The 19,439-nt window shown below is 40.2% G+C and overlaps 1 protein-coding gene and 1 non-coding gene across 2 annotated transcripts; one reads left to right on the forward strand and one right to left on the reverse strand.

The window, feature by feature from the left end:
• Window positions 1-4,476: 4,476 nt before the first annotated feature.
• On the forward strand, window positions 4,477-19,333 carry mgarpb (mitochondria localized glutamic acid rich protein b). Its single transcript, XM_071505710.1, has 6 exons — window positions 4,477-4,776; window positions 7,893-7,993; window positions 8,868-8,940; window positions 12,596-12,889; window positions 15,428-16,366; window positions 18,738-19,333. The coding sequence occupies exons 1-6, from the start codon at window positions 4,704-4,706 to the stop codon at window positions 18,773-18,775; spliced, it is 1,518 nt and encodes a 505-aa protein (XP_071361811.1). The 5' UTR covers window positions 4,477-4,703; the 3' UTR covers window positions 18,776-19,333.
• trnar-ucu (transfer RNA arginine (anticodon UCU)) lies at window positions 10,985-11,076 on the reverse strand. Its single transcript is given in 2 exon segments — window positions 10,985-11,020; window positions 11,040-11,076. It is a non-coding gene; the product is annotated as a tRNA-Arg (tRNA).
• Window positions 19,334-19,439: the final 106 nt, after the last annotated feature.

Raw genomic sequence — 19,439 nt, forward strand, 5'->3', positions numbered from 1 at the left:
GAAACTGAATGTGATTTTTGAAATGTACCTTTTTTTTTGCCAACTAACATCTAAATGCACAGCTCCAACCCATGATATCACTCAACTAGCAACTATGGCCCGTAAGATGACGGCTAAGTGCAGAGTTTGATCAATTTTAGTATGCTCCCTCAGTTGCAGGATTCTCCATATGAGAGCGTCCTGACTCACTATACTGTATGTTGCTGTGTATACAAGTAACTTTAATGCAGAGGTTCCAAGAGTCAGTGCCATCTAATCCTGGCTGTTAAGGGTTTTCCACCATAGCACTGTGTCCAAATAGACAAAGCATCACAGCAGTCATGCAACGATCTTGTGCATGAACAATGTGGGCGATGGAAAGTGTATCACATGTTGTAATTTTGTGTGTAATCGATGATTCAGAGGTGGTCACATGATGGGGGCAGACTCTTCTGCTCAACAGAGAGGTATGTCCTGTTGAGTGCATGTGAGTGTGCACATTCAAGTGTCACGTTGGTGCAACATTCACCAGCCCAATGGCAGATGTTGTTCTCTACACTCAGGACAGATGATTTCATTATAGATCTTTTATATTTTTGTGAATTTGCAAACATTTTAAATGAAATACAGCGTAGGCTACTAAATAGGTTTCTTTTTTTTTTTTTTTATAAAAAGTGGAATTAGCAGCTCCAGAGTTTCCAAAGCTTATGTTTGCACATCGGATATTATTTTCTCTGTAACAGATAGGATTTCCAGAAAAAAAAACTGCTTAAAATGGTGAACTATGCAATTACACATCAAGAACAATTTACTATTCTTGCAGAGTACTACACAACATGTGAAAACAGTTGTGCGGTCTGTTGTTGTGCAGGAGCTTTATGTCAGAGAAAATACCTCATGATGGTGTCGTCGTGCTGGCATCAGTGTTATTTGTGCTTGGAGGTCTAAAAAAATGTAAACAGAACGCCTTTACAAAGTAACAAACTGTTTGAAGCCTTTACAAGCCCAGGGACTAAAAGTCAGAATGTGTCAACATCAGCTGCTTAGGCTTTGGCCATTTGTTTTTTTAAAGCTGTCTCTAAATAGTATAGATTTGCAATACAAAATCTCTGGAGTAACCCTTGAGCAAGCATGAAATGATTCACTTTAAAGTGAGACTAAAGTTAATTTAGAGGAGATGACATGCAGCAAAGGGGCCCAAACTGGACTTGAAACCAGGCCACTGCAATACTATACACTGCAAGATTTAGCCTAAATGGTGCACATCGTCCTTAGTGAGCCACTGGGGCAATTATTTCTCTTCTTATAGTATAATGTAATGATCATAGTTATGGACTTATTGCCAATAATTATCAAACAAGCCAAGTAATTTTTTTTTCATTGTGTGATCAAATTAAATTAAGCTTTATAATAGTGGGCTACTCTTAATAATAACTGCTTTTATATCACTAAATGCAGAAATAGATGAGACTGATCCTGTAGAAATGGCCAGGTAGAGTAGTTCTATACCTCAGGGAAAGTGCTTCTACCTCTGGGTCTAGAACAGAGTCCCTCTATCTGCAGTCCTTCTAATTAGTACCAGGGATGTTCACCAGGTCCTGTGTAATCAGGAATAGGAGTTTCTAAACAATGTCATGGAAGATCTGGTGTGTAAACCACACCTTGATCCAGGATCCCTAAAAAATTACCGTCTAGTCTCAAACCATTTTTTTCCAAAGTACTGGAAAGAGCTGTGTCTCAGGAGCTTTCAACCCACTTGTCTGTTAATAATCTTTTTGAACCATTTCAGTCAGCCTTTGGGGCCTGTCACTCCACTGAGACAGCCCTCACTAAAGTAGTAAATAATCTTCTGATTTCTATGGACTCCACCTCTGTGCTCCTCTTATTGGACCTTTGGCTTTTGATACGATAGACCATTGTATTCTCTTGACCGACTGGAACACACATTTGGTGTCTCTGGTCTGGCCCTCACCTGGCTAAAGTCTTACTTATCTGACAGGACACGGTGTGTCTCCTATAAAAACACTATATCAACATACTCTATTGTGAAATATGGAGTACCCCAGGGCTCTGTTCTTGGCCCTCTGCTTTTCTCTCTCTATATTTCACCTCTAAGGCAAATTATTCACACCCATGGAATAAATTTCTATTGTTATGCTGATGATACTCAGCTGTATCTGCCCATACAGGCTGATGATTCCTCTTAGATTGCAAAGCGAGAGCTCTGTTTGTCTGCTGTAAAAAGCTGGATGTCTTTTGTTTGATCATGTTACATTAACTACAGACAACTGTGTGATTTCTCAGAGTCTCACAGCCAAATATCTGGGTGTGTACCATCTCCTTTGAGCAGCACATTAAAGATATCACTAAGATCGCCTTTTTTCACCTATATAATATGGCAAGGATTTAGTCCTTTCTGTCTATGACCGATGCTGAGATCCTAATTCATGCCTTTGTTTCATCAAGACTTGACTATTGTAATGTTCGGTTTTCTGGCCTGCCACGTGCTCGTATTAAAAGTCTTCAAATGGTTCAGAATGCTGCAGCTAGAATTTTAACTAAATCCAGGAAATGTGATCACATTACGGCAGTTTTAGCTTCCCTCCATTGGCTTCCTACCCCTGTCAGATCAGACTTTAAGGTGCTTCTGACGATATACAAAGCTCTACACGGACTGACTCCTTCATACCTGTCTGATCCTCTTCAACCTTATACTCCTGGTCATGATCTGTGCTCCCAGAGTTTATGGCTCTTGTCTGTTCCTAGAGTTAAAAAGTCTTCTGCTGGCTGCAGAGCCTTCTCCTATCCAGCCCCTCTGCTCTGGAACAACCTCCCTGCTGATATCAGACTGTCCGACTCAATTCATGCTTTTAAATCTAAACCTAAAACTTACTTCTATACCTTAACTTTTACTTAGATGTATATTCTCTAACCTACCTCTACCTCAGATGTTGTACCTGTTATTCTCCTAATACCGACAGGTGGGCCTCCGTCTTAATAAATCAATCATACCCAGTATAGACACAGTATAGCCCAGGTTCTTCTGCTGACGAAATTACTGTGAACTTTCTGAATTTACTGAATTTACTGTATCATTCTAACTGCCTGTTTATCTCTCATGCACATGGGCACCCAAGCTGTGTGCTCCTCCCCCTTCTCCGTCTCCATGTGACCCACCCCCCACCCCCCAACCCCTCCTCTCTCTCTTTCTTTCTTTCTCTCCCCCTGTTGTTCTCTACAGGTCCTTCTGCCCCGAGCTGCAGAGTTAGAATCTCCAATTGCAACTGCCTCCACGATCCTGCTCGACACCTGTTGCTGAATGATTGTCACTGTTATCAACTATCATTCATACTGTCTTTATATCAGTAGCAGTATTATCGTTAACATGATCACTGCTGCTGTTACTGCTTATTACTGTTACTACTATTAGTGCATCTCTCTCTCTCTGTCTGTCTCTCTCTGTCCCCCTCTCGCTCCGTCTATCTCTCTCTCTCTCCCTCTCTCTCTCAAACCCAACCGATCGAGGCAGATGGCCGCCCACCCTGAGCACGGTTGTGCCTGAGGCTTCTGCCTCTTAAAGGAAGTTTTTCCTTGCCGCTGTCGCCAAGTGCTCTCGGTGGGAATTGTTGGGTCTCCTTCTTTCCTATACTTTATAGAGAAGGTCTTGACCTCTTGTGATTTGGCACTATATAAATAAAACTTGATTTGGATTCATGCATAACAACTAAGTTTAGCAGAAAAAATGTAAAATATAATTAAATACACATTCACAGTTGCTTCTTTTTGTATATTTTACATGATTATGGGAAATTATTGTGAAGAACACAACAATGCTAATTGTTATACAATATACTCTTATTATTATTATTATTATTATTATCATCATTATTAAATATAAAAGTATCAAGGCAGTGAGACAGGAAATAACCCAGTGTATGGGTTGTAACAGTATTTATTTTATTCACCAGGTTGGGTCAAATAAACAAATAAAGCATTCTGGGCTAAATGATTAAATGGTAAAACCACAGATTGTCTATGGGTAAAACCCAGCACTTGGTCAAACCAACTCAGCATATTGTGGGGTTCACTTTGTTTTTTTTTTTTTGTGTTTGTTTGTTTGTTTTTTATTGATGACAATGCAGGCCCACAATAGCACTCTGGCACAGAGTGTATTATGCAACCACAGTTCACTGTCTCTTTCCACACTACCAAACGAGAGTGTAATCCACTTGGAACCGGGGATGTCTGATCCTCCTCACAGCCACAGCAGAGTCAACATGATGTCATCTCATTCCGAGGAGTGATTTCTGTGAATGATTAATGGATTATACAGCTTATTGAAAAACTGCAAAAGGGCCACATTCAACAGGTCAAAATCTACCTCAAAAGAGGCCAAATACAGGCGTTAGAGAGTGTTACTATAATGACACAAATAAATGCAGTGCGACAACTTCTGCTAAAAAAATAATCCACAGTAAATGAAGCAGCTTCAGATTCCCAGGGAAATGTTGCTGGAAAGCTGGTTGCCTGTGAACGGGTGCTGTTATTTTGCCTCATCGCCTGTAGATGTCGCAGTGGTGAGCTGATCTGTCCCGAAGAGGAGGCGCCGTGGACATCAACTGAGCGCACCTCCCCGTGTATCCTCAAAACCTGCTGGGAACACACGGACACGCAGACACACACACACACGCACCCGTGGACCTGCCACCGATTACCGAGGAAAGATGTTCTGCAGACGGGCATGGCAGAGGGTCGGGCCGCTGGCACGGAGGGCTTTCAAACCCATACCCAGATATGGTGAGTCGGGCTGTTCAGTGAGACTTTTCAATGAATGCGTGAATGTGAGTGAAGTTGAGCGGTGCAATTAAACCACCGCGGATTTTATGGGAATTAGTGAAACGTTTTCCATTCGACTGTCTTACTGTCTAAAATCTGGCAGGTATAACTCTCAAGTGATTTTTTTTGTTTTTTTAAAGGATGGTTTTCGCAGCAGTAAGTGTTTACATCTTGTTGGTCATGTGAAAGTGTGTGAAAGTGGCAGAAACAGGTATATTGGTGGGTTTTTCCGCGGTGCACCGTGGAGCTGCAGCAGTCAGGCTGGTACAGGGAGGCGTATCCTGCTGTGGGAACAGACAGTTCTCACGCACTGGTCATGAAAAAGCGCATCACAGAACAACTAAAATACCTTTGAATTTCGTTTTTTTTTTAATATACTACGTGAAGTTTACTTCTTTTTAAATGCAAGTTGTTAAGTTTCTAGCACAAAGTGTTTGTAAAAAGAAATCTTCATGTCAGGGTAACACACTGTCCCAGCACTCTTTTCAATGAGCAGGGCCACATGGAAATCAGTTATTCTTCACTCAAGTTTCAGTCTTCCCAAGTGTGTGACTTGTTTTAAAAATGTTATTTGCACAATAAGTAAATTATACAATGCCTCTTTACACTAACATCTATGTTTTAAACCTCACTTTGGAGGGTTTGCATGTAAGCAGAGAGGGATTTCAGACTTGATCACTTGTATTTTCAGGAAGCTTTCTCTTTTCACGCGTTCCTGCCCAGATCATTCTTTACTTTGTGAACTGAGCATGTGGAATTCAGCCTGAGGGAAAGCTGCTGCTTTAATTTCCTGTTTTAAAAACTTGTGGCAAAGTCCTGACTGATGCTGCAAACCCTGAATACGACCTGGGAGACTACAGTTGGACGTGATAGAAGCTTTTTTGCGTCTGTCAGAGTAGATCATGAAATCTGCCCGTTACTTTGCAGCTAATGGGTGAGTATAGGAAAGAAAGCGGAGGTGGATGCTGTTGGCTACTGCTCTGTAATTACGCAGCACAGAGCGCAACAGCCTGCAGGCAGCACTTACATGCAGCAGGGCTACACCATTCCTGTTCTGGTTGTCCTGCAAGTCTCCTTATTGTCCCCTGTCATTCTGTCTCACTGAGCACATGGAAGCTGTCAGACAGAGGCAGAGGAGAGTGCACGTTCACCCATCATGCATGTCCACATGTGTCACTGCTGCCCATCTTTGTCCTTTGTTGCATGACATGCGTGTCCATTTTTACAGGCTTGAACCTCACTGCAGGGATTAACTGATTACCTGTATAAATAACCTGTACTTGGCCTTGTCCCTGCATGCTGCTGCTGTGTCATGGGTATTAGAGGAGGAGGGAGAGGGCTTACTGCTACATTGGCGAGGCGTCCATGACAGGACGATGCTCAGCTCTGTTTTGCTCACCAAGTTTTATTAATGGATCACTTGTAATTTAGTGGTAATACACTGAAAATGTTCTTAGCAGATGCTAGCTTAGCTTAGCACAAAGACTGGAAATAGGGGGAAGTAGCTATGGTGGCTCTGTCCAAAGGTAATGAATACGAGTGTTCACCTAAATGTTAGAAATAAATAATAACATCAAATTAACTTTTTCCAAAAAAAAAGTTGGTCATTAGTATTTCTTTATAACTCTGAATACCTAAAACTGTTGGGGCTGAGCTGGTGGTTTACAATAGTCATTTAGAGCTCTTTAGTTGCCTGCTACAGCCGAAAACAACACTAAGAGAGTGGTGACAGTGAACCAAAACAGTAAAGTTGGGGGTTGGGCGACTAAACAATGAGCTAAAACTCACTATAAAGCTCAGTGAAGCCAAGGGGAGCTGCAGGCTTAGGTGATTATTCTCTGCACGTTCATCACTAGGTCAAACACATTGTTGTTTGATACAAGAATGGAAGAAAACTGGACTTGGTTGTGGATACTTGAAGAGGCGTCTTCAGGTCTGACTGGTGAACAGATCCAGGTATTTGGCCTCTGTGAGGTCGTTATCAAGGCCACTGATGTCACTTGATTTGTTAGTGTTCCTGGTGCTTAACCATTACCTGAAGAAACCAGTTAAAATATTCTGAAATTCAGCGACCGGTTAAAAGTCTTGTGAATGCAACAGGTGAACGATCATTCAGGTCTACATATACATACAAGTTGTGACTGGAGAAGTCACAGGGTGAGTTGTAGTTTACCTGAACACATGTATGAAACATGGCAAGAACGAAAAGGGGCGGGTTGTTTCGTACATTGTGTACTCTCGCTGCTGCAGGTGGCCTGCTCGGCTTGCTTAGTTAACCACGTGCACATGCGCACACAGAGGGTGTAAGTCATGCTAAGGATATCATATGTTGTGTTCATGTGCTCTTTCGTGTGTGTGTGTGTGTGTGTGTAAGAGAAATCTAGGTAGGAAGAGATTAGGCCGAGGCAGTGTTTGGGATGATGGGTGGATTTATTTATGGCCTCCTCTGCATGCACCACTAGCAATCCCCTAAACACCAGTAAATCTTTTTACAGGACGTTCAAGCCGCTCCCCGATCAACCACAGTAACAACAGCCTATTAAGAAGCCTTTAACAGATCCCCTATTAGTCCTGACATATGTGTTTTAAGACCAGTTCAAATGAATTCAAGTCCACAAGTTATGTTTGAAATTGTTTGTTTGTTGTGAAGCAGGAAGTGTTTCAGTGTTTGTGTGTGTGCTACTGGGGATTAAATTTAAGGGAGAATTCAGTGTTTAGCTTGGCTGCAGCTAAATCTTTCCATCTCCTCTGCTACAAATGTCCAGAGCTTCATTGTGTAACTGGATTAACAGACATGTTGACACTGTCAGAATGCACTGGTCTTTGTGTCAAGTCATACGTCAACATGGACTGACACTTTCCCAAATGAAACACCACTAAATTGTCAAATAGTTTTTCTGTGAGGTTGATTTTTATTTTTCATTTATCATACAATACAAATGCTCTGTGGCCGCTCAGGGATTACGATCTGTTTGAAATATTGTATGTATGAGTAAATTTAAATCTCTTTACTAAAGGTCACCTTCCATGTTTATTGCCCTGCTAACCCTGTAACTCTGCTCTCCTGTGTCTCTCAGCTGCTCCAGTGCGACACATGGCCTTTGGGGTTCCTGGTGGCTCCACCAACATGACGTACTTCCTTCTGTGTGGCGGAGGTCTCACTGCTGCAGTCGTCTATGTGAGCATCAAAAATTTAAGATTTGTAGTTGTGACCTGTAAGTGTTGATATTTTACACTCGTGTCGCTCTACTATAATTTCTATGAAGTAAAGTTCCACCCAAATACAAGTATCAGGGGTGGGTGTTTTCACGTGTACGAAATACTTTAAAGGTCCCATATTTTACACTTTTCCAGTGTTTTTTTGAAGTTTTGATATCCATAAGAAGATATATTTATCTTACCAAAAACCATCTTAATGTAGTTTTAGATCTCGTCTCTCAGGCCTCTCTCTGGAGCTCTAGTAACAACAAGTCAGTGTGGCTCTCACCTTCCCTGCCCTTCTGAGTGATTGAATAAAAATAGAGATTTCATGTGAGCACTCAGAGAAACCAAATTAGCCAAGGCTGAATGGTGGGTCTGGATGGGCAGGGCTTGGGGCATGGCTGAAGTTGGTGACTGCCTTGTTGTGACATCACAAAGTTACAGAAGTCCTGACGACTGGTTTAAGGCTCAGTCTCTGAATACAGGCTGCATGCATTTCTCTGTGGATTTAGCACTTTGATACTAGTTTACTGTTGTAAGCTGAAAGCCAGTTAACATGCAGCTGCAGACTGCAGTGTGTGGAGCAGACATCACCACAGCTCAGACACTGAAAGGCACAGAGAAATGTCTTTGTGTTTTCAGACAAACTCTGCCACATGCAGCATTGTCTGGACAGATTGCTCCCTGTTTACTGTCAGGCTCTTGGCAAATCACAGTATCAGCTGTGCTGGTTCATGATAGCCAGAATGTCAGTGTTTAGGTGGCGTTTTGTAATACACTCTCGGTTTTACACCGTTATCATTTGATGTGTGATGGAATGTAATGGACGCATATCTGCCTCCTTCTCTCAGGCTTACAAGACGGTCAACGGCGACAGTGAGCGCTATGAGGACAGATTGGCCAACATGGGCTCCCCAGCAAAGGGTCAGTTGCTCACACACACACACACACACACACACACACACACACACACACACACACACACACACAGTTATGTTGCCATATACTGTATGTCACCTATATCACATTTATACATCCTCTGGATATATGAAGATATACATTTATAACATATATGAAATACCCATAGTAAAATTTAGAATATGTCCATATATGAAATTATTCCAGTTTCTAATAGGTTTCATGTATAATTTTTACACAGTGCTTGTATTTTATATGTACATATATGAAAATTCTATATATGTACATGTATTTGTGTATGGGCTCTCTCTCTCTCTCTCTGTCTAAAACTCTAGTTAGTATGGAAGTCCCAAAAAACAAATTACCTCATTAGAATATCAGACTGCCACGTCTGCAATGAAATGAATTACAGACACAGAATATTTAGAATTATACAAGACTACAAGTCTACAGCCATGCTAGTGAGGCTGTGAGCTAACTGCTAATGTTTAGCAGGTATAATGTTTTCAATTAACATTTGCTAATTAGCATCAAGCACAAAGTACATTAGTTTCGGTGATAAACCAAAGTACTAGACAATTCTTTTGACTTGATGATGCGCTAGATGAACAGTTTAGGGACCACTAAAAAGTGCTTACAATTCATCCTCTGAAGACAGCAAGTGTCTTAACCAGAAATATCATCATGACAATCCATCTGATTATAGATAGATAGATATTTTGACTTTCTGGATCAAAGTGGTGGACAGACCTGGGACTGCTGGTGTGGCTGAAAGTCAACATAAAAATGACTGATCTGCGCAAGAATATTCATGTTTTGTTGAGACTTTTCATGAAGGATTGATTAGTACTAATGACATCTAATATTTTTGAATCTGAGCCAAAGGCAGGTTTTAATCTCAGAGCCATCTCTGTGATTAACATGGTTCAAATAAAACAGTTCAGAGTTTACAGATGAGGTAAAGGACAGCCTCTGTAGCTGTTTCATTTGAGACAGATAAAACAGAAAAAGAGAAAGCAGAAGATCTTGCTGTATTTCTGAGTTGGATCTGGCTTTACCACCCAAATATCAAGCATGGTAGACTGATCACTCTCAATAGCTTTATCTGCCTGTCTGTTTTGATTTCTGTCTGCAAATTATTTGTCTATTCAGCCAGTTTGGGCCTGGAGAGATCGTGGCTCTGCGCCCAGAGCAGTTAACCAGCCTGTAATGGGGATAAGCAGCCACTGTCACTGGTTCAGTTGTGAACATGCAGCCTGGAAGTGTTGTTTTTGCTCACAAATAGAGTCTAAAGCTCTGCCCCGTACAGCGTTGGAAATTTGGTCTTTAAACTGGCCACTAATCGTATTATGTAACTGAGCAAAAATCTCAAGGAAACAAAATCACAGAAACATCTTGATGCACAAAGTGACGGTAATTAAAGTGATTGTGGTCAAGGTTCATATTTCCTGACACATTATCTGGGTACTCATCACAAAGTTTTATTACAGAGAGATTTAGTGTTCTTAAGTAAAACAATAAGGTGGAACGTTCGATTTGTTTTGGTAGTTGTTAAAAAAGACACGTTAATGTTCTGATGTGGGAACTGACCGTTTCCATGTGAGATTAAAGAAAACGTGTTGTCATAATGAGTCTAAATGGACGTTAAACTTCAGTGTAGTAAAGACAGAATTAGTAGTTGAAGCTCACTGGTGGAAACAAGATTGTGGTCATAACTGTAGGCAAAAGTTTAGTCACATTTTTAGAGATGTGTTGTCCTGTAGTGTCTGGTATTACATCACATATCTGTGTTGAATCAAATACATATGAACAACTAGAAGTCATATCAATCACATACATTGCTATTTAATCAAGTAATGCTTCATATGCTGTGGCTCTTCCTTTCCCACCCTGACTGTGTCTCAGTTGTTTTTCTGCTGTAACACTGATCTTTATTTAAGGACGAGATCATTCTTATCTTAGATGATCCTACAGTGGAAACTGGACAAATACCTCTCATGCTAACATATATGGATTTAGTTCATGTGTAAGTGTTGCTATTTCAAAAGTGCGACTCTGGTGGGACTCGAACCCACAACCTTTGAATCACTTCTCCAGAGCTTAACTAGAAGTCCAATGCGCTATCCATTGCGCCACAGAGCCATGTGTTGAGCAGCTGTGCAGGAGGATTACATGCTCTCTTAGAGGCACTGGCAGACTTGCTTCGTGGTCACAGTGGAGCCCGTCAGTCTCATGTTTCACTCTTTCAGTGCAATAAACTTTGCTTTAAATCAGTTGGTTATACCAGGTGGAAGATAATAGCAGAGCTTGTGAAAATGTTAGATGTTACTTCTAATGGGCTGCCATACTGAGCCAAGCATTTATTTATTTCCTTACAAGTGTGCCCTTTTAAAAGGGTGTTTTTATGTCTCAGTGTATTTAACTTATTTACCTCAATATATAACATCCGCATTGGATCTGTCTTTAGTACTGATACCGTTCATCAGCTGAGCAAATCATTTTTCAGGTACTAGAGCTAATATTTGAAATGACTAGACAACAACATTAACACTGTTCGCTGTGAGGAAAAATAAAATCAATAAAGGAGACAGAAATATTAAACTTTTTGAGGCACAACCTTTTTTGTACTGTGGGTTTGGGGTTTTCTAAAATGTATTATTTCTAAAAAGTATGACCAATGTAACCGAGTCTTTTTATTTTCAGCTACACTTTCAGGCTCCTATCAACATATTTTTTAAAACATCACACCTGCTTCCCTTATTTTTCTAAGTAATTGCACATTTCAACTTAGCTATGACCCTGTGAAGCTTCACTGTAGCTCAGCTTTTAGCTCAGATTTGATGTTTCCGCCATTAAACTTTAGCCCCAGAGGGCTTATTTTTGTGCCACTGTTTAGTAACTCTGCTGTCACATTATACAGCACTCTGTATTTATTGAATGATTGCACTTTTTTTTCATTATCGGGAAAATAATAGGGAGTACAATTTTCCATCACTTTTTCTTTTTTTAAGGATCTTCTCGATCTGTATAAACCAAAACAGAATTTCCTTTAGCTAGAGACCAACTAGCCAGTAACCAGTGAGGTCAGCAGTTATTTCTGTCCCCCTGATGACGGTGATGTTAGGATTAAGGATTATCCTTCTCTTTACTCATATTATGTTGACAGTTTTAACAGCAGCTGCTTGACCTTTTAGACCTTTAAGACCTAAGCTCTTGACCTTCATCTGTATGTTACCAGCGGATGGGAATTTGAGGTCAAATAGTTCAAATCTGACCTTTTTTTTTTAAAGGTCTAAAAAAGTTTTTATTGGCCAGCTGGATTATGGAAGGCAGCTCGTGGCCATAGTTTCAGATTCTGTCCCTTTCCTTTGGATTTCCAGTGACATGATGTGTCCAAGTTTACTTGAGATCATCAGAAATAGTTGAAGGGGTTGGAAGAACAGTTAGACGTCTTCACCTAGCGCTCACCAAGGATATGTTTGCCTCATCACGTCAACACCTTTCCGTGGAAAGTTAATTTGGGCCCAAATAAAAAACAGGCTTAGAAATCTAAGGTTCTAGCACTATCTGTTATTTTTATTATGCAAATAACAAGTCATGGATAGGTCTGTCAAAGAAGGTTGCATTCACGTATTTCTGTTCACAACTTCTTTATCTGCAGCCTCTTCAGCTGAGGCAGCACCAGTGGCAGCTGAACCCGCCCCAGTGGAGGAGGCGGTGTCAGCCATCGAGGTCGTCACTGAGCTGGTCCCTGCTTCTGCAGTAGCAGAGACGGCTGCTGAACCTGTCGTCGAGGCCGTGTCTGAAGAAGCCTCTGAGGTCATCGTTACTGAGGCTCAGGCGGAGCCAGTAGTCACAGAGGAAGCTGCAGCGGTAGAGGAAGCTGCTCCTGTTATCGTGGAAGTCGCTGTCGCAGAGGAGACGCCGGCAGAGGCCCCCGCAGCAGAGAGCGCTGGTACGGCTGAAGTAGATGAAGTCCCTCCTGCTCCCCCTGCTGAGGCAGAGACTGCGCCTGTGGCCCCTGAGGCTGAGGTTGCCCCTGCTGCAGAGGTGGCTGCTTAAAGCTGTGGAGGGCTAGGAGTTAGTTGTGCTGTGTCCCACCTCTCTGGGCCCAGGAAAAAAGGACTCATGAACCCTTATTTTAGTGAAGGGGGAAAACGGCATTTAGTTTTCACTTCCACTTTGTTAGTGGATACCAGTTAAGGGTTCATCAGTCCAGTTTTCAGGTGCCTTTCTTCCCTTTACCTCACCACAGCTTTCAGAGCCAAACCATAAGATTTGGCATATTTGAAGTGCCCTTAAAAACAGGACATGGTCCTGCATCTTGTTCCTTTACGTATCTAAAGATGTCAGCAGGGTGAATGGATGCAGTCCATTCAAGACACCGTTGGTCTTGTTTCTTTTGGCATCCTTTACACTTGGTCTTCCTCTGCTCAGCAAATTCTTACTTCCAGCTATGTCCCATGAATCTTTGCTTAGGTTAGGATTATTATGCAAACAGTAGGGAGATGAAACATGAGGTTAGTCTGCTTCATTTTCCTCTGTCTTACTGTGAAGTGTGACCAAAAACCAAGTAGTTCCTTTTCTAGGCTGAAACTCTTGTCTGGTGTTGTCAAATGGGATTTTCTTCTTCTGTCGTTTTTAGAAATTTACATTTTTGTCCCATACTTTCAGATACTTTTATTTCCGTTATTACCATTATTAGTTATCAACACCAGCCTTCACTCACTTTATATAACTCACCCATGTATCTACAATATCTTTTTCAGCCTTTTCTCAGAAAGCCATTTTCTCCATCTTGTCTCTTTAACTGTGAAACTAATCTTTCAGGGAACAATACAGAAAAGAAATCTGATTCACTTCTATGACTGAGCATTGAAAGTTGTCATTATGATTAATACAGTTAGTGATTGATAAGTAAGTTTGAAGTGTTTCAATAAAGAGAAAGTTTTTTGGTTCAATATTGCATTTCTATTCTTGTGTGGTGAAAGTATGTATAATTGACATTTTTAATTTTTTTTATCGTATGAATATTGTTTGCATTTATCAAAACTTTGGGAGGCTTTGTCCAAAATGGGATCAGAATCAGTATCTTTAACTTCAACACTTATAGATGCTTTTGCTTGTTGCTCTGAACAAAGTATGTGAAGAATGTGGCACAGTAAATATTGTAATAATTAGACTGTAGATATAGAAACACCCTCTTCTGTAGAAATCCTTCCCCTCCTGAAGAATCCCTGTGTCATGTTCATGCTCCTGTGAATTCAAGTGGAAGATTGAATGACAAAGATTTTACTTTTAATTTTCTGCATGTTACACCGCACTATGCTCATATAATTTCTAATGAATCAGTTTGTATAGTCCTTTATCACAGGCATTTCTCAAAAGATTATAAATTGAGAGGAAAGTTTGCTGAGATCAAAGTAATCCATAAGCAATCACAGAATAATGCTTTTCATATGCGACAATAAAAGACATACATTTAAGTGAGAGGCACAAATCGACCTACCTTCAAAGTGCCTGCGATATACTTATCTGCATAAATATATTCATAATCTTGTACAACAGGCAGGAAAGAGCTGCAGGCATCATTCAGAAAGCAGCTTCTGCTCAACAAGCAAAAAAAAAAAAAAATCCAAGAACCCTCACATGCTTACAAGTTTCTACAGCTTGAACATTTATTTTTTCTTTACCTTTTAAATTCACCCTAGATTTTATTGTTAAATCATAGATTAGTATCAACCTTTTATTTACATAGTGAGTAGTGCAGTTTAAATCTGCCTCACAGACAGGATAAGACTAATCCAAGATTACAGTGCTCATTTTTACGGTGTCCTGGTGGACACAGACAGGAACATCATGGGACACTTGAGTGGCAAATTACACCTCTGACTCTCTGGTTACTGTCGAGCAATACATAAATGCCATGTAACTAAAATCTGTGAGGCGATCACCATTAAATACATCCAGGGTTATTCCATATCAGTAAAGCCATATTAGAAGCTTCTATATTGATATTTAGTGCTATCAACCCAGTTCTATTAAAAGTGTTAAGAGTGCTCACCAGATATACTTTCTGTCTCAGGACACTTTTTCTAAAAGGAGGAGCATGAACTGGGCAGGTAGTCTCCTGTAGAGCATTTCCTGAGCCTGTGGTGGCTGTAGACCATCCATTAATAGGCATATGGTCAAGGTAAGTGGAATTTATACAAAACAGCAGAGTATATCACAAAGAAACTAATGCACTGTGTTTATCAGATAGAATTTGATTCATGGCACAGGATGGTTTTTACCTCCTCAGATGAGATATCACACAGCATGTTGAATATAAAAATACAATACTAATACAGTACAGATTTACATCATACAGCAGGCTCAAGTTTACTCAAGATATCATATTTTGATCTTGATATTAAAGTAATTTACTGCATACTGAATATTGGAATAAGAAATATCTTTCTCAGCCATTACTTCCTATCCTTCCTCACTTCAGAGTCTATGCCAGATCTGCTCACAGCTGTGAAGATCTTGGCTGGTTCAACAGTTGAGATCGCAGCAGCTTCTGTTGGTGAGACAAGTCTGGTGGAAGCTGTCCGACAAATAGAGGAAGACGGGAAAGGTTTGGACTCCACACTGGAGACGGCAGAGGCAGGAATCCTGGAAGCGACCACAGAGGTGGTAGCTAAGGAAGCAGCCGAAGAGGCAGCTGTTGCAGTGAGTGAGGAGGACCTGAAGTCTGCAGAGGCTGATGCCGTTAAGGAAGTGGCTGATGCAGAAGTTGTAGAAACTCCATCTGCTGAAGATGTGATAGTAGAGGAGACATCTGCTCCAGCTGCAGCTGCAGAAGAAGAGGAGGAAGCAGCAGCATCTCTTCCTGTGGAAGCTACAGCTTCAACACCCACAGTGGAAGAGGTGGGAGAAGTTACAGCTGAGGACCAGGTACCGGTCCCTGATGCTGCTCCTGAGGAAGCTGTCTCTTCAACAGAAGCCTCACCCGAAGACACAGCTGAGGAAGTAACACCTGCACAGGAGGCCACCACCAATGCTGAAGCTGCTCCAGAGAATGAGACGACTCCAGATGAGATGACACCTGCAGTTGACACATCAGTGGGGGAAGGAGCAGATGAAGCCTCAGCAGAGGAGACAGCTGAAGTTGTGTCAACACACAGTGAAGCTGCAGCAGTTGTGGACACGACTCAGCTGGCAGCAGCCTCCACTGGATCAGATCTGGAAGTCCTTACAGCTGCTGAACCAGAATCTACATCAGAGGCTCCAGTACACGAGGCAAAGCACTGCCACTCCTGCCACGCTGCTCCTTCAGCTGGAGTGGAGGTGGTGCCACCTGCTGCTTTGACAGGGGAGCTGGTCAGTGAGGGAGTGGTGGATTTAACACATGAGGACAAGGAGGCAGTGTCACTGGTGGAGGGACAAAGTAAGAACACACTAGCTCCCACTCAACAGTTTTTGATCAGCCCATGTCTATTTTAGCATTACCTTTAATGTTACATAATAAATATCCCCATTGTTTTGTCAAATCTAAGGAAAGGGAATTATTACAGGAATGTTTAACAATCAATTAAGAATTGTTTGGGACTTTGTGTATAAGTGGGAATAACAGAAATGGCCAGATTATCTTGATTCATCAGCACACAGCTCTCCAATTAACACAAACAAGCCACTGAAAAGTGGACCATTCAAATTTAACCAACAATATAATAATGTCAAATAAGAAATACCTGTACATGAAGTTTATGAAATTACACTTATTCATGTGTAATCAGATTCAATTATTAGATGTAATAGTAATTAGATGTATCTTGATTAAATTTACATAATGTACCTTTAACTCTGTTTTGATGGCTTAGAGATTTATTAGACCCAATGTTACAGCTTGTATTAGACACAATAATTGACTAAGATAAGGAGGGTAGGGTGTGGAAGGTTTGTCCTCAGATCCACTTATTTGACTTTCAGTCTCCCTTTAAACATTCATAAGCAGCATATAAACATTTAATAATTAGTTTATGAAACATTTTAATATAGTTGTAAGCAGCCATTTATGTTTAATAATGTATGAGTGTAATTACATCACTGTAATTAAAAACAACTGGTTGCTGGTGTGTGCAGAGAAATTGAATGGCAATATAATAGGGCTGTAAAAGTTAACGCGTTAATCATTGCGATTAATTTCAAAATAGTTAACGCGCTGAAATAAATTGCAATTAACGCCACCGCAAGGGAGGGAGTTTTAGGCGGAAAATCTCAACTTAAAAAGCTGCTCCGGGGAACTATTTTGAAAACAGAAGCAATATGCACAGTTTTCAAAGCCGAATTTAGTTATCACAGGAGCAGTTCCTCATTACAATGTCACCTTCATGCAAAACATCCGATGGAAAGCGTATTATTTTATTAACACTTTCTCAGGCACAACATAGATCATACATTTATCTTGGCGCGTACAAGATGGTGATTATCTAAGTTGAGCCTTGATTTTGAAATCAAGTTGCACTTTATGAGCCTGAGTTTTCTCTCTGAAACTACATAGTTCTGTGTAGTTTTTTTCTTGAGAAGCTATTAAACAGTGGCGATTGAAATATACACCATTTCTGAGTAGCTACTCATTTATTTATTGATTTATTTTACGTTTAAATGTGCCCTATAAAAAGCTTTAGTCTTTGGAGGGAAAATAAACCTTTAATCTCGATTAATTCATTTCAAAATGTGCGATTAATTAGTTAATTATTTTAATCGATTGACAGCCCTACAATACAATAAAACAGTGTAACGCATGTCATCATAGGTTAAGTTAGAATTGTTGATGTAAAGTAATAAACGCTTACTTATTTTCTTTTATATTGGCTTGTAATTATATTATAATGTTATTATAATACCTACTGCTTATAAATGCTAAATAGGGGAATCAGATTTTCTTTATTTTTTTGCCAGAAAAAAAAAAAAAAAAAAAAAAAAGAAATCCCTCAGGATTTCAACCACTTGATGGCAGCACAGTAAACATTTGTCACAGCAGAAACACTGACCTGTAACTCACTGGTGTAACTAATGACAATAATTACATCACTCAGTTAAGGGCAGACATGGACTGATGTGTTTCCACACACAAAGACACTCAGCTAAAGAAAATCATCCACAACTTAAAGGTTTCAGAGTTGATACAGGCCCCCTCTCCAAAAATGACTGTGGATATGGACATTTTCTCAGGATGGCTAAACCTGAGTCTACCTCAGCTAAGACTTAAATGTTTATATTAAAGGGCTTTTCAATTAGAAAGCTGTCACATCCTAAGCACTCTTAATCAGTGCTTTATGAAAGGCTGGTGCAATGAACAGACCACCTTGTTATTTTGAGTGTTGAACAAAATGTGGCTAAATTGACAACCACTTTACTGCTGTTCACTTTAACAAAATCAGAGTCTACACTGTATTTGGCTGTAGGTGTCTATCTGGACTGTAAAAAGCTGCTCAGTGATGTAATAGTACATTTAAGAAGGTAATCAGTTAAACGCAGCACAACTACGAACCCAGCTGTCTGTTTTGAACTGTATTATTCTCAGACAGCTACATTTAAATGCTCAGAGTTGGTGAGGCCAGTGTGGCTTGTATACATTACAGAAGGTTTCATAATAATGCACGTTATAAAGGCTATACAGATATGTAACAAATGTCCATTCTATTTTTTTAAACTCTAGGATAAGTATATTGCAAATTCATATAGTTTTTTACATTAAACTAATGAATTTTTGCTCTACAAAACTGGTGTTCTGCTTTTTTTTTTGTTTGGTGCAGCCACAGAGTCGATGGTGGTGGTGACAGCCCAGTCGTGATGTGACGGACAGTGTGCCTTCCACTACACTCGCCTCTCTGTCAAGCAAGCCAGGATGACCCATGAAAACAACACGAAGCAAAATAACCACAGGTTTAACTGACTAATGTGTCCTTTCTGAAATGTTATCACAGTTTCTTATATGTTCTCTTTCTGTTTCTGTTCAATGTGTATTAGAATTTGTGAAATGACTCACATTATGTCTCTTGTCCTCTAGGTGCCACTGTTGTAAAGCTTTTCATGACCAGTTGAACAGTATATAAGTTTTGTTAAAGGCGTTATAATATGTTTAAACTTATATACAGTATATTGATTTGTACCCTTTCACTAGATGATTATAATAAACAATAAAATGCCTCCATGTCTCTAAGAGTTATACATGGATGCTTTGTTCTAAATATATTAGTAGGTGTACTGCATAAACTATCATAGATTAACAATGTACTATATATCAATATATAAAATAGTTAATAAAGATTGTTTGTTTCAGGTCATTACTCTGTTGACGTGATAATGTGTTCACATAGACACTTTAAATAAAGTCATGTCTAAACACTAACTCAGTTTTGCTGTGCATGAAATGATTCTCCTGTTAACCCGTCCTACTAATTGACAGCTGCGCTATAGTGAATGATAGCTTACTGACCACCTGAGGGAAACATATT

The sequence above is a fragment of the Trachinotus anak genome, unplaced genomic scaffold (assembly GCF_046630095.1).
Source record: "Trachinotus anak isolate AG129_WGS33_773 ecotype Australia unplaced genomic scaffold, CSIRO_AGI_Tana_v1 ptg000019l, whole genome shotgun sequence".
Classification (NCBI taxonomy): Eukaryota; Metazoa; Chordata; class Actinopteri; order Carangiformes; family Carangidae; genus Trachinotus; species Trachinotus anak.